Genomic DNA, 16,284 nt, shown 5'->3' with positions numbered 1-16,284 from the left:
ATATAATTCAGTGGTCTTTAGTATATTGATAGAGTTGTCAACCATTACCATGATCAATTTTAGAATATTTTCACCACCACCTAAAGAAACTCCATACTTGTTAGAAGTCACTTCCCATTTTCCCCTAACCCTACACGACAGCTAACCTGCTTTCTCTCTATATATATTTGCCTGTTCTGGACATATCATATAAATGGAATCATATAATGTGCACACTTTTTTTTTTTTTTTTTTTTGAGACACAGTCTCACTCTGTCGCCCAGGCTGGAGTGCAATGGTGTGATCTCGGCTCAGTGCAACCTTCGCCTCTTGGTTTTTTTTTTTTTAATTAATTTTTTTTGCACACAAAACAATAAACATTTTCTAAAAATACATACAAACAAAAAGATACATATCAAACATATTAGGAAGGTTGCACATGGGAAGACGGGAAATAGAAATGTGGAGTGGGAATTAAAGAAAATAAATGAGAGAGGGACTTTGTATGGATCAATGATAATAACTCAATCCTCTATTTGACAAAGAAGAAGGAAGAGGAAGAAAAAGAAAGTGGGATAAAAGATCAGAAAGGGAGTAAAATAGAAAAAATTAGAGTGTGACTCCAGGGTAGACCTGTTTTGTTGTTGCTGGGTTGGTTGGTTGGTTTGTCTGTTGTATTTTTCATATGTTTCGCCATGTTGGCCAGGCTGGTCTCGAACTCCTAGTATCAAGTGATCAACTCGCCTTGGCCTCCCAGAGTGCTGGGACTACAGGCGTGAGCCACCACGTCCAGCCCCCACATTGCTTCTGGCCTCCGTGGTAGACCTCCCAGATGGGGCGGGCGGGCAGAGGCGCTCCCCACATCCCAGATGGGGTGGCCGGGCAGAGGCGCTCCTCACTTCCTAGACGGGGTGGTGGCCGGGCAGAGGGGCTCCTCACTTCCTGGAAGGGGCGGCCAGGCAGAGGCGCTCCTCACCTCCCAGACAATGGGCGGCCGGGCAGAGGCGCTCCTCACCTCCCAAACGGGGCGGCCGGGCAGAGGCGCTCCTCACCTCCCAGACGGGGCGGCCGGTCAGAGGCGCTCCTCACTTCCCAGACGGGGCGGCCGGGCAGAGGCGCTCCTCAGTTCTTCCCAGACAGGGCAGCTGGGCAGAGGCGCTCCTCACTTCTTCCCAGACGGGGCGGCCGGGTAGAGGCGCTCCTCACTTCTTCCCAGACGGGGCAGCCGGGCAGATCGCCTCTTGGTTTCAAACGATTCTCCTGCCTCAGCCTCCCAAGTTGCTGGGATTACAGGTGCCTGCCACCATGCCCAGCTAATTTTTGTATTTTTAGAGACGGGGTTTCACTCTGTTGGTCAGGCTGGTCTCGAACTTCTAACCTCAGGTGATCCACCTGCCTCGGCCTCCCGAAGTGCTGGAATTACAGGCGTGAGCCACCATGCCCGGCCAATATGTACACTTTTGTAACTGGCTTCTTTCACTTAACATAATGTTTTCCAGGGTTGTCATATTGTAACATTTATCAGTGTAGTCATCCCTTGGTATCCTTGGGGGGATTGGTTCCAAGACATCATTCCCCTATCCCTGTTGTGGATACCAAAATTCCTGGATGCTCAAGTCCCTTTTATAAAACGGCATATTAGCAAATGGCCTACACACATTATCCCATATACTTTAAATCCTCTCTAGATTACTTATGATACCTAGTACAATGTAAATGTTGTATAAATAGTAGTTATACTGTATTTAAAAATACATATATATTATTTTAAATTGTATTGATGTTTTTTTCTGAATATTTTCAACCCACGGTTGAATCTAAGGATGTGGAATCTGCAGATATGGAGGGCTGATTGCTTTTCATTGCTGAATAATAGTCCATCGTAGAGGTATACCACATTTATCTTTGACTATTGATGGGAATTTGAGTTGTTTCCACCTTTTGGTTACTGTGAGTAATGCTATGAACATTCATCGCATTAAGTTTTTGTGTGGACATGTTTCTATTTCTTTTAGCTGTATATCTAGGAGTAGAGTTTCTAGATCCTATGTTTGTTTTTAACCTTTTGAGGACCTGTCAGACTGTTTTCCAGAGTGGCTCTTTCATTTTACATTTCTACCAGCCATGTATAAGACTCTGAGAAACACTTGTTACATTTATTTTTGTTTTTTTAGAGGCAAGGTCTTGCTCTGTTGCCCAGGCTGAATTGCAGTGCTACAATCATAGTTCACTGTAACCTCACACTCCTGGGTCTCAAGTGATCCTCCTGCCTCAGCCTTCCAAGTAGGTAGAACTATAGGCATGTACCAACACACTAAAAAAAAAAATTTTTTTTTTTTTGTTTTTCAGTTAGGGATGGAGTCTCATTGTTACTCAGGCTGGTCTTAAACTCTTGGCCTCAAGCAGTCCTCCTGCCTAAGCCTCTCAAAGTACTGGGATTATAGGCATCAGCCACTGTACCCGACACGGGTTTTTTTTTTTTTTTTTTTAATTATAGCCATCCTAGTAGATATGAAGTAGTATCTCATTGTGGTTTTGATTTGCATTTTTGTAATGGCTGATGATGTTGAACATCTTTTGATGTTTTTATTGGCTGTTAGTATACCTTTTTTAGAGAAATGTCTTTTCAGGTCCTTTGCCCATTTTAAATTTGGGTTGTTGGCCGGGTGCGGTGGCTCATACCTGTAATCCCAGCACTTAGGGAGGCCACAGCGGGTGGATCATCCGAGGTTAGGAGTTCGAGACCAGCCTGACCAACAAGGTGAAACCCTGTCTCTACTAAAAATAAAAAAATGAGCCAGATGTTGTGGCACATGCCTGTAATCTCAGCTACTTGGGAGGCTAAGGCAGGAGAATTGCTTGAACCCAGGAGGCAGAGGTTGCAATGAGCCAACATCACTCCATTGCACTCCAGTCTGGGCAACAAGAGTGAAACTCCATCTCAGAAAATAAAAACAATAATTAATTTGGGTTGTCTTCTCCTTATCCAGTTGTAAGAGTTCTTTATATATTCTGGATACAAGTCCCTATGGGGTACATAATTTGCAAACATCTTCTCCCATTCTCTATATTGTAGCATGTATCATTGTGAGTCATCCTTTTACTTTCTTGATGGTATCTATAGTTTTAGCTCTTACATTTAGATCTGCAATCCATTTTTAGTTAATTTTTAAGTCTAGAGTAAGAAAAGGATCCAACTTTATTCTTTTGCATGTGGATATCTAGTTGTTGCAGCAGTTGAAAACAGGAATACCTTTTGGATGGGGTTGTTTACTATTTCAGCTTGTTAGATCACAGTGTATATATTACTCAAATATATGGATATCCAGTATGTTACTGGTTAGCATACTAGTTAGGAAATACTTTCTAGTACCTTTGGAAATTATAGGGGTTATTATTAATACTGAACAACGGTAACTCCCTAAATATGTATTAAGCATGTAGGTACGGTTAAGTACCAGGCTGCAAAGATGAATAGAACAATAGTCTTTGCCTTTCACAATCTTGTGGAGAAATAGACATATAAATAAATAATTAGAATAAGGTATCGTTCTTGTATTTGAACAAGATGCTGAGAAATAATCACTAACTGCTTGAAAATAATCAAAGGCAGATTTTCTATAGGAATTAATATTTAGGTTGAGTTTTGAACAATGAGTTAAAAGTATACTGAAAGAATGAAGTAGAGAAGAGCAGTAGGAATAGCCTATGCACAGGTGTATAAAGAAAGCACACCTCTGGGGAAAAACAAGTTGTTAGGCATAATTGTAATACAAGGAAGATGGAAGGTAGCTGTGGGGGTAAAACTGGAAAGGAATAGGGTCAGATCTGTAAGCTTTGTATTTCCACCAACGTGAGAAACTTGGCTATCTTGGAGGTGCTCGTGTTGAAACATTTGTATATTATAACTTCCAATTATGTTACATTTTTATATCCTTTTAATGTCAGGTTTTTTGTTTTTATACAATATGTGTAATACTATAATACATAATTGGAAATAAAAAATATATGGAGGTGTATAATCAGATTTTTACCGATAGAGGTCACTGTTATAGATTATGGAAAGCTGTTGAATATTTTAAGTGGAGGAGGAAAAAATAGCAGATTTGTATTTTAGGAAGATAACCACGTGGAAGAAGGATGGAGGACTATTAAAACAGTCCAGGAAACATATTGTGAAGGGCTTAATTAAGGCAGTGATCTTTATCTTACTGAGGTCTTTGGCCTTCCAAAGTTATGGCTTAGACTCTATCTTAGTTACCTAATGTTTATTGAGTAGGTTGAAAGATAAGTGGAAAGGATTGTTGGTGCCAAGTTATGATGATTAGTACCATGCTGTTGTTACATAATTGCCATTACTGTCTTTTCTTTCGGAAAAAGAGCATCTTCCTTTCACCAACCCTCACATTTTCCTCAGAAGTTATTTTTCCACTGCTTCTTTATCTCATTTTTAAGGGATATTTTATTGAATTTTTTTTTTTTTTTTTTTTTTTGAGACAGAGTCTCGCTCTGTCACCCAGGCTGGAGTGCAGTGGCGCGATCTCGGCTCACTGCCAGCTCCGCCTCCCGGGTTCACGCTATTCTCCTGCCTCAGCCTCTCCGAGTAGCTGGGGCTACAGGTGCCCGCCACCACGCCCGGCTAATTTTTTGTATTTTTAGTAGAGACGGGGTTTCACCGTGGTCTCGATCTCCTGACCTCATGATCCGCCCGCCTCGGCCTCCCAAAGTGCTGGGATTACAAGCGTGAGCCACCGCGCCCGGACTTTATTGAATTTTTTATTTGTTGGGTTATGATTTATACACAGCAAAGTTTACAGAACTCATGTATGTAATTGTTTTAACAAATGTATATACCCATGTTACCACCATTCGTATCAAAATATAGAACATTTTAGTTATCCCAGAAAGATGGCTTGTTTCTCAATCCCAGAGGTAACTGCAGTTTTGACTTCTTTCACTGTATATTTTAGTTTTTCCTGTTCTTGAGCTTTTTGCAGATAGACTCATACAGTATGCACTCTTCGTATCTAACTTTTTTGCTGAACGTGATGATTTAAAAATTCACCCATATAGTATGTATCATTCTTTTTATTCTATAACTATACCACAATACACTATCCTTTCTCCTATTGGTGGGCATTTAAATTGTCTCCATTTCTGGATTATTATTATCAAAGCTTCTCTAGAGAATTTTGTAGATATCTGCTTTCCTTTCTTTGGGTATATTCTTAGGAGTGGAGTTGCTAGGTCTTAGGGTAGTTACATGTTTACTTTTATTAAAAACTGGCAAATTCTTTTCCAAAGTGTTTTATCATTTTATGCTGTTAGCTGTGCATGAGATTTCAAGTTCCTCTGTGTTCTCTGTGACACTTGGCGTTGTCAGATTTTTATATTTAGTCATTCTGTTGGGCATGAAATGGAATCTCATTGTGGTTTTAATTTGCATTTCACTGATGACTATTGATAGTAGTCATCTAGTAATTAATCACAATTACTGTTTATTGGTCATTCATAGCGCTTTCTGCTGTCTATTCAAGTCTTTTGCTCATTAAAAAATTTGGATTGTTCAATTTGTTTTTATTATCCTCATATATCCTGGTTGCAAGTGCTTTTTCAGGTATGCATTTTGTTTTTCCTGTAGTCCATGGCTTTCCCTAATCTTTTTTTTTTTTTTTTCTTTTTTCTTAGAGATAGGGTCTTGCTTTGTCACCCAGGCTGGAGTGCAGTGGTACAATCATAGCTCACTGCAGCCTTAAACTCTTGGTCTCAAGTGATCCTCCTGCCTTAGCCTCCCTAAGTAGCTAGGACTACAGGTGCACACCACTATGCCCAGCTAATTATTTTATAGAGACAGGGTCTTGTTGCCCAAGCTGGTCTCGAACTTCCGACTTCAAGTGATCCTCCCTGATGGACCTCCCAAAGAGCTGAGATGACAGGTGTGAGCCACTGTGCCCAGCCACTTAATCATTTTCTTAACTGTGTCTTTTGATAAGCACAAATTTTATTTAGCTGAAGTTCATTTTCTCTATTTTTAATTTTAATTGTTAGTGTTTTTTGTGTCTGGTCAAAGGAATCTTTGCCTATCCCAAGGTATTTGCAAGATCCCAAGATATTCTCATGTTTTCTTCCATGTGAATATTTAATTATTCCAGGACCGTTTGTTGAAAAGACTATTATTTCCCCCCTGAATTCCAATGGCATCTCTGTTGTGAAGTCAGGTATAAGTGCGAATGTTATTTCTGGACTCTATTTCATTGATGTGTTTGTCTATCTTTATGCCTATACTGTACTGTCTTAATTATTGTAGCAAAGTGAGTGTTAAAATCAGGTAGCATACTTATTCATCAAAATTATTTTAGCTGTTCTAGGTTCTTTGGATTTTCATATTAGTTTTAGAATCAACTTGTCAATTTCTACAAAATGCCTCTTGCTGATGTTTTGATTGGGATCATGTTGAATATACAGATTAACTTGGGGAGAACTGATGTGTTCACAGTGTTTTATCTTCCAATCCATGTATATGATGAATCTCTATTGGCTCTTTAATATCTCTCTGCAGTGTTTTGAAGTATTTTAGGTAGAGTTTTTGCTCATCTTTCATTAGGTTTATTCCTAGATAATTTCTTTTTTTAATGGTAGTAAGGGGTATTTTTAAAAATTTCTCTTTCCAAGCATTTGTTGCTAGTATATAAAAATACAGACGGTTATTATATATTGACCTTGAATTTCATAACTTTGTAAACTCATCAGTTTTAATCATTTGTTTGTAGATTCTTTTGGATATTCTACATACATGATCAGGTAATCTGTGAATAGGGACAGTTTTCTTTTAAATCTATACATTTATCTCTTTTTATTTTCTGGTTAGGATCCTCAAAGGTAATTTTTAATGAATTACTAGGTCAATTTTGATGAACTAGAATTGTCATTTCGGTTCGCATAGCAGATACATGCCATACTGGAAATTGGTATCAAATGACTATATCCTAATGGAATTGAATATGGGATGTTAGAGTGTTGTTTATCAGTTGAGTCTGTTTTAGAGACAGAACTTGGATGCCTTGTCTTTATTGAATACAATCAGATCTTCCTCTAGATTGTTGTTGGTAAGGTTGACAACAGTACCAGAATCCAAAATTAGGGTGAGACAGTATCTCTGTATCATTTTAAAAGATTTACTGCAAACTTGAAAAAGGGATTTCTCTCTTCTTTTCTGGACTTTCTTTTACCTAGTTTTAGCCATAACTGCTTTATATTGGGCATTTCTTCTAGCAAAACAAGCTCTTATGTACATTATCATATTACTTACTGCCTCTTGAGACTTTGGTATAGGCAGTTGATGCCTTGATTTAACACAGGTCAACCTCATGGTAAAGAAATCTACCCCACACAAAAAAATTATGATTTTTGGCCAGGTGTGGTGGCTCATGCCTGTAATCCCAGCACTTTGGGAGGCTGAGGTGGGCAGATGACTTGAGGTCAGGAGTTCAAGACCAGCCTGGCCAACATAGTGAAACCCTGTCTCTACTAAAAATTCAAAAATTAGCCAGGCATCGTGGTGCATGCCTGTAATCCCAGCAACATGGGAGACTGATGCAGGAGAATCGCTTAAACCTGGGAGGCGGAAGTTGCTGTGAACCAAGATCACACCACTGCACTCCAGCCTGGGTGACAGAGTGAGACTCCATCTCAAAAAAAAAAAAAAAAAGAAAAAAAATTAAAATTCTTTGCCCACTTTTTGATGGGGTTGTTTTTTCTTGTAAATTTGTTTAAGTTCTTTATAGATTCTGGATCCATTAGCCCTTTGTCAGATGGATAGATTGCAAAAATTTTCTCCCATTCTGTAGGTTGCCTGTTCACTCTGATAATCGTTTCTTTTGCTGTGCAAGAAGCTCTTTAGTTTAATTAGATCCCATTTGTCAATTTTGGCATTTGTTTTCATTGCTTTTGGTGTTTTAATCATGAAGTCTTTGCTAATATGCCTAGGTTTTCTTCTAGGGTTTCTATGGTTTTAGGTCTTATGTTTAAGTCTTTAATTCATCTTGAATTAATTTTTGTATAAGGTATAAGGAAGGGGTCCAGTTTCAGTTTTCTGTATATGGCTAGCCAGTTTTCCCAACACCATTTATTAAATAGGGAATCCTTTCCCCATTGCTTGTTTTTGTCAGGTTTGTCAAAGATCAGATGGTTGTAGATGTGTCGTGTTATTTCTGAGGCCTCTGTTCTGTTCTGTTGGTCTATATATCTGTTTTGGTAAAAAGTACCATGCCGTTTTGGTTACTGTAGCCTTGTAATATAGTTTGAAGTCAGGCAGCATGATACCTCTAGCTTTGTTCTTTTTGCTTAGGATTGTCTTGGCTATATGGGCGCTTTTTTCATTCCATATGAAATTTAGTTTTTTCTAATTCTGTGAAGAAAGCCAATGGTAGCTTAATGGGGATAGCATTGAATCTATAAATTACTTTGGGCAGTGTGGCCATTTTCATAGTATTGATACTTTCCATCCATGACCATGGACTGTTTGTCCATTTGTTTGTGTCCTCTCTTATTTCCTTGACTCAGCAATCCCATTACTGGGTATATACCCAAAGGATTATAAATCATTTTACTATAAAGACACAGGCACACATATGTTTATTGCAGCACTGTTCACAACAGCAAAGACTTGGAACCAACCCAGATGTCTGTCAATGACAGACTGGATTAAGAAAATGTGGCACATATACACCATGGAGTACTATGCAGCCATAAAAGAGGATGAATTCATGTCCTTTGTAGGGACATGGATGAAGCTGGAAACCATCATTCTCAGCACTCTAACATGGGAATAGAAAACCACATGCTGCATGTTCTCACTCATAAGTGTGAGTTGAACAGTGAGAACACATGGACACAGGGAGGGAAGCATCACACACTGGGACCTGTTGGGGGAGGGGAGGGCTAGGGGAGGGATAGCATTAGGAGAAATACCTAATGTAGATGACCAGTTGATGGGTGCAGCAAACCACTATGGCACGTGTATAGCTATGTAATAAACCTGCATGTTCTGCACATGTATCCCAGAACTTAAAGTATAATAAAAAGATTATGATTTTGGATGTGTATCGTACATGACAGTTCAAATACTAATGAAAAGATTGATATTTGATGTACTTATGTAATAATATACACTTAGGACACTTAAAATAGGATTTAATTTAATTTAGAATTATAAGTATCTTTCCAGGAATATATATAAAAATTGAGATGTTTACACTAGGTATAGCCATGAAAACATTTTTAAAATAGTAAATCACAGATTCATTGCTTATATATTTTCAATCTAGTTTGGGGCTATCTGTGCTTGGCTAGTTGCTTGGTTGGTATTTCCTGCCTTATGTGGTGCTATGCTGTAATGACTGTTTACCTCTCCATTGGAAAAAATAGCTATGGGAGATTAGAAGCTCTGTGGGAAAAATCCTTTTTTATGCTTAGGGTTATGTGTAAGTAAGGAGCTCTTTGGAACTCTTAATATATGTTTTTCATTCAAGAAGTTGCTGTTCAAATGGAAAGACTTGAATGCCAAAGCTTGATAAAGAAGCAGGAATCTGTTAAATAAGTGCTACAGGTGTCATGCCACTTAAATTGATTGTGCAGACTGCTTCTTTATGAAGCAATTTCTGGTGTCAAATAATGCTATATGCTGTGTTATTAATATATATTGATGTGTTCATGATTTTATGTAGAGACATCTTGGAAAAAATTGTTATTAATCTTTGTAAGTCACTTGATAGTTAATATTCTAGGAGAAATTTCTTTTTAAAGGAACACTGATAAATCATTTATAAAATAATTTTCTCTTGGTTGCATTCACTTTTATGTTTTTCTTTGATTGTATGGAGGATATTTATAGGGCAGAAAAAAGGGAAAATATTCCTGTCGTTAGTAAATGTAATGATAGCTATTGATTAAGGTAAATATTTTGCCATTTTATTGTTACATATAGGGTATATTTACTTCTGGCACATGGGAAGAGAAATCAGATGAAATTTCCTTTGCTGACTTCAAGTTCTCAGTCACTCATCATTATCTTGTACAAGAGTCCACTGATAAAGAAGGAAAGGATGAGTTATTAGAGGGTAAGTTATTTCTATATAATAATATTAACTTCTGATTTTTAAGAGTGGCTGTAATTTTGAATTATTAAGTTAGTTTTCTTCCATAGTGTCAGTTTCTCTGGAACTGTTTTACATAAGCAAAGTTGTTTCACCACATCTGAGGTAGAGGATGAATTACAGTGTCATTCATTTTTCAATTAATTAAATCAGCTCATATTTATTGAGTACCTAACATGTACCAAGTACTCTTCCAAGCCCTACATTCCAGTAGGGAAGATAAGATAGATAAGTAAGTAACCGTAATAGGTAGAAAGTGATAAGTGCATCCTGAAGTACAGATAAACTTCTGTTGGAATTCAGAGGAGAAAAGATCACTTTTAATTGGGAGATTACAGAAGGAGAATTAAGCAAGTAAAGTTTGGCTTTGAAGGATTACAAATAAAGGAAAATCTGTCGATTAGAGGGTAGTATTTTGGATTTACTCCAGATTTTGGAGTCAAAACAAGTGGATTAAAATTTTATTTTTTCTACTTGCTAGTTAGTTGCCCCTTCTAAGCTTGAGTTATCTCAGTTGTAAAATGAAGTAATACTACCTGGAGGGCTAAGTGAAGATTTAATGAGAAATTGTACATAAGCAAGTATCTCAGTACCTGACCCATGCCAGGTACTCAATAAATGGTGTCTATAATTGTTAATAGGTCAAATCATCCAAAATCTTCTGTCCTTACATAAACTAGTGCATAACAGTGAGTAAGCAAGATACTGAATAAACGTGAACTTTAGAGCTGCCAGTCAAATACCCTTCTTCATTCACTAAGCAAATAAATAGGTAGAATGTGTTAAACTTTTTCTGATCATAATAGATTATCATTCGTAAGCTCAGACCTGAAAAAATCTGTGCTTTTTCTTGTTTAAGAATAGAGTTATGTTACCTTTTCTATTATATATATTCTTCTTAGAAACAAAACAATTAGATAACATATACATTCAGATTCATAAATCAGGGAGGATAACATTAACCATATATACATATATTGAAGGCAATTATACAGCAAAAGAAAATAATCAAGCCAGAATGTGAATATGAGAACTTTAAGAGGAAGAGGGAAGTGTGTGCAATTGGTGGGAGGTCTCATAATAGCCCAGCAATTTTCAGGTTCAGCATTCTGCCAGTTAACGAAGGAAACTATTCAAGATAGCAAAAATTTAAGTGCTGTTAATTTAAGGGAAGATCATGCATCAAGGAAAAGCTTCTGTAGTAAAGAGGCTTAAAATCAGTGGTCTGAGATGAATAGATAAAGGAGACTGTGGTACAATGAAGGCGAATGATTTTTTTGTTTGTTTTTGAGACGGAGTTTCACTCTCGTTGTCCAGGCTGGAGTGCAATGGCGCGATCTCAGCTCACTGCAACCTCTGCCTCCCGGGTTCAAGCAATTCTCCTGCCTCAGCTTCCAAAGTTGCTGGGATTACAGGCACCAATCACCGTGCCCAGTTAATTTTTTGTATTTTTAGTAGAGACAGGGTTTTGTTATGTTGACCGGGCTGGTCTTGAACTCCTGACCTCAGGTGATCCACCTGTCTTGGCCTTCCAAAGTGCTGGGATTACAGGCGTGAACCACTGTGCCCAGCCAAAGGTGAATGAATTTTAAGCTAGTTAAGGCATTGTTGAAAGTGTGTACATATAAAGTGCAGTTTTCTTTTAATTTGGTTGTGATTGAGCTTGTAACTTATGGTGGGAGTTACAAGCCAAACCATCAGCTCAGTTTTACAGATACACATTTAAAACTATATTATCAGAGGTCAGGAGATTTGAGCACTAATCATTTATTTTGTCAGAGTTGCCTATTGCTTTTGGTCTGAAAAGCATCAAATTGTTGGCATTCTCTTTAGTCTTTTAGCAAAATAAAAAGTATAGATTTGCTAAGCAATGATAGCTATACAACAAAAATTATTTTTGTGAATGGATACTATTTTTTATGCATTGAATTTGTCATGTATTTATGAGTATAATGATCTTTTATGTTAGTACCTTATCGTGGATAGCAATTTAAGTGTGTAAACATGGTTTAGAAGTGGGAAGCCAGGTAGAAGTTTTACAAGAACATTTAAGATGGACAGGGGGCCTAAAAAGGCTTGCTATGGGAGGTTATACAGAGTTGACATATCTCTAAATAGAATGTTGAAGAAAAGTAGAGGCAAGGACAGGCTAAGAAGAATAAATAAAATGAAGCTTTCTAGTAAGGGTGAGGAATTGTGTGATTTGTGACTCAGAAGCAAAAAAATATTTTAAACATGGAAGTGGCATCTGTCTTTTTTATAGGCTACTTTTATTTGAAGAAAAAAAAAATGAGAGAGAAATCCCTCTCCCTGTACTCAAGAGCTATCTTTAGATATGAATCTTAAAGCAATATCAAAACTGCATGATCTAGCAAGACATGTGTTTCCTCAAAGCATGTTATAAAACTCTGCCTGATCATGAACATACTAACTTTTTCATTATCAAATGTTTTTGTAGATGTTATTCCACAATCTATGCAAGATTTGCTGTGTATGAATAATGACTTTCCTCCAAGAGCACATTGCCTGGTAAGATGGTAGGTATATATTTTACTCAGTATCTTTTAGTATGTATATTGCAGGGGACCTCAACACTGTCCCTAAGTTCACTGATTTGCTAAGAAGACTCAGAGGACTCAGCATTTAATTGCAGCTGATTTATTGCAGAGACAGGATACAGGGCAAAATCTGCAAAGAGAAGAGGCACATGAGGCGAAGTCCAGAGGAAGTACAAGCTTTTAAGAATCCTTTCCTAATGGAGTCAGGCAAGATGTACTCAGTTCCCTCGCAACAAATTGTGACGAAGTATGTGAAACACTGTCTATCAGGGACAGTGTTAGAGGCTCAGCACCCCAGGTTTTTAATTAGGGGGCTGGTCATATAAGCACCCTTTGACTAGTATATACCAAAATTTCAGGCTCCCAGAAGGAAAGCAGGTGTTCAGCATAAATTACATTGTTTGCATAAACAATTTAGGCTTAGTGAGCAGCTTAATCAGTTCTGGGAATGGTGAGAACCCTCCCCAGATCCCATTTCCCAGCTGTCGGCCAAGAGCTAACCTTGCAAGCAGGCTTTTCTTTTCTTTTTTATTTTTTTGGTTTGTTTTTTCTTTTATTTTTTTGTTTTTAATTATTGTGGATATATAATAGTTTTACATATGTAATAGTTGTACATATTTATCTTTTTTTCAAAAGAAATGATAAATGCTTGAGGTGATGGATTCCCCAATTAAACGTTCCAATTCCATTCTTTTATTTAACTTGACATATACAACAAATTATTGTTAACTGTAGGCACCATATTTTGCTACTGAATGCTAGATCTTACTTTTTCTATCCAACTGTATTTTTATCCCATTAACTATCCGCTCTTTATGCCCTGCTCCCCATTACCCTTCTAAGCCTCTGGTAATTCTACTTAGAGATATGTCAACTCTGTATCACCTCCCATAGCTAGCCTTTTTAAGCCCCCTGGCCATCTTAAATCTTCTTGTAAAACTTCTACCCAGCTTCCCACTTCTAACCCATGTTTACACACTTTAATGACTATCCATAAGACAATAACATCATTCTATTCTCTTATCTCCATGAGTTCAGTTTTTTTTTTTTTTTTTTGTAGCTCCCACATATTAGTGGAAATGTACAATACTTGTCTTTCCGTGCCTGGCTTATTTCACTTAAATGTCTTTCAGTTCCTTCTATGCTGTTGTAAATGACAGGATTTCATTCTTTTTTATGGCTGAATAATATTCCATTGTGTATATGTACCACATTTTCTTCATTCATCTATTGATGGGTACTTAGGTTAATTCCATATCTTGGTTATTGTGAATAATGCTGTGGTAAACATGGGAGTGGAGATAACCTTTCAGTATACTGATTTCCTTTGTGCAAGCAGGCTTTTTTTTTTTTTTAAACGGAGTCTCGCTCTGTCGCCCAGGCTGGAGTGCAGTGGCGCGATCTCGGCTCACTGCAATCTCTGCCTCCCGGGTTCATGTCATTCTCCTCCCTCAGCCTCCCGAGTAGCTGGGACTACACGTGTCCACCACCACACCCAGCTAATTTTTTGTATTTTTAGTAGAGACGAGGTTTCACCATGTTAGCCAGGATGGTCTCGATCTCCTGACCTCGTGATCCACCTGCCTCAGCCTCCCAAAGTGCTGGGATTACAGGCGTGAGCCACCGTGCCCGGCCACAGGCAGGCTTTTTTAAGGATAGCATCACAGGCCTGCTGGTTCATCTTTTCTGCACAATGTATTTCATAATCCAGGATAGTGCTTAACTATAGTCTCGTGACAAGCATGGGACATCTAAATATCATAGAAATTTTAATACATATTATTGAATATTGAAATAAACTCAATATGTTGGATTTTGATCTGTTATATGATAAAATCAAAACTCACTGTGTCTAAACTATAAATGTGGTACATTAATGTAAGAGGTATAGTCTTACCCCCTTATCTGTGGTTTTGCTTTCTGTGGTTTCAGTTACCTGTGGTCAAGTGTAGTCTGAAAATATTAAATGGAAAATTTCAGGCAAAAACAACAAGTTTTAAATTGCATGCTGTTCTGAGTAGTATGGTGAAGTCTTGGGCCATTCTGTCCTGGAAGTGAATCATGCCTTTGTCCAGTGTATCTACAATGTATACACTACCTGCCCCTTAGGCACTTAGTAGTCATCTTGGTTATCGGATTGACAAATCACAAGAAGAAGGGTGAGTATAGTACAATAAGGTATCTTAGAGAGAGAGAGACCACATTTATATAACTTTTATTACAAAATATTGTCATAACTGTTCTATTGGCACTATATATAGCAAAAAACAGTACATACAGGCTTCAATACCATCTGCAGTTTCAAGCATCCACTAGGGGTCTTGGAACTTACCTTCCACGGATAAGGAGGGACTATTTACGTCACATTTAAAAGGTCTCTTCTGTCTTTTTCAATTATTCCAAGTGTCTCTGAACTTTATTTATTTTGGATGGAGTGGTCTTAAAACAAACTACCACCAAAATGGCCCTAGTAAAGAATACATGTTTAAGAAAGGAGACCTAGTTGAAGGAAGTTTATATACTGGTTTGAAATTATTGGTATCAGTTGGTCTTTTGATTTTTTTTAATTAAAGAATTCTAAGGTAGGGGAAAATGATATTAATCTGTGTTTATCTTTTTCTTCATTTCGTATAGCAAATAGGCTGTGTAGCACTTTAAAAAAAGAAAATTATTTGCAAATGCAGGTAAACGGGATAGTGTTTCGTAAATATTCTTCTTTTAGTATGACCTTTTAAAAATTGTTCACTTGGCCGGGCGCGGTGGCTCACGCTTGTAATCCCAGCACTTTGGGAGGCCGAGGCGGGCGGATCACGAGGTCAGGAGATCGAGACCACGGTGAAACCCCATCTCCACTAAAAATAGAAAAAAAAAAAAATTAGCCGGGCGTGGTGGCGGGCGCCTGTAGTCCCAGCTACTCGGAGAGGCTGAGGCAGCAGAATGGCGTGAACCCGGGAGGCGGAGCTTGCAGTGAGCCGAGATTGTGCCACTGCACTTCAGCCTGGGTGACAGAGCGAGACTCCGTCTCAAAAAAAAAAAAAAAATTGTTCACTTAAACAACTTAACTAAAAAAGAAATGTAATAATTATATTTATTAAATTTAATCCTTCCACATTCTGTTCTGGCTTTTTAAAATATGAATATATACATTTAATATGACTAAATTTATCAGAAGGCAGCATAGTATCAGAGCATGAGCTTTGTATGCATTCATTCAACATTAATTGAACACTTACTTACTGTTTGGCTACATACTGAATTAGGTTTAATTCCTAACTCAGGTACTTAGTATCTCTGCAACTTTGAGCAAGTTACTTAATTTCTTGTAGTTTGTTTCTACACTGGAAAACTAAGAATAATAAATAATATGCACTTTCAGGGTAGTTATGAGGATCAAATAAGATAATGGCACCTAGTATCTTTATCAAAATCTAAATGCTATTAACATGATTTCAGCCTTTTGATATGTATTTCCTCACTGTTACATAGTCCGTGGTCAAAATATTAAATGAAGTAATGAAACCTTTCTATATATTAATATAAATAACTTGTTAGTAGGGTGGTTTTTGTAACCTTTCCATTGACTTTTAAAAATA

The 16,284-nt window shown here is 37.6% G+C and overlaps 1 protein-coding gene across 2 annotated transcripts in view; it reads left to right on the top strand.

Annotated features, from left to right (window-relative positions):
* The window catches only part of RAB3GAP1 (RAB3 GTPase activating protein catalytic subunit 1), a 120,029-nt gene that overhangs the window by 30,928 nt on the left and 72,817 nt on the right, over nucleotides 1–16,284 (top strand). For both annotated transcript variants that reach the window (XM_032146029.2, XM_032146028.2), the window contains exons 4-5: nucleotides 9,965–10,097; nucleotides 12,592–12,670. In XM_032146029.2, the coding sequence (XP_032001920.1) occupies nucleotides 9,965–10,097; nucleotides 12,592–12,670 (212 nt within the window). The remainder of the gene's footprint in view (nucleotides 1–9,964; nucleotides 10,098–12,591; nucleotides 12,671–16,284) is intronic.

The sequence above is a fragment of the Hylobates moloch genome, unplaced genomic scaffold, assembly GCF_009828535.3.
Source record: "Hylobates moloch isolate HMO894 unplaced genomic scaffold, HMol_V3 SCAFFOLD_24, whole genome shotgun sequence".
In the NCBI taxonomy this organism is placed as follows: Eukaryota; Metazoa; Chordata; class Mammalia; order Primates; family Hylobatidae; genus Hylobates; species Hylobates moloch.
The sequence above is the reverse complement of the archived record's forward strand: the minus strand, read 5'-3'. Positions and strand labels throughout refer to the sequence as shown.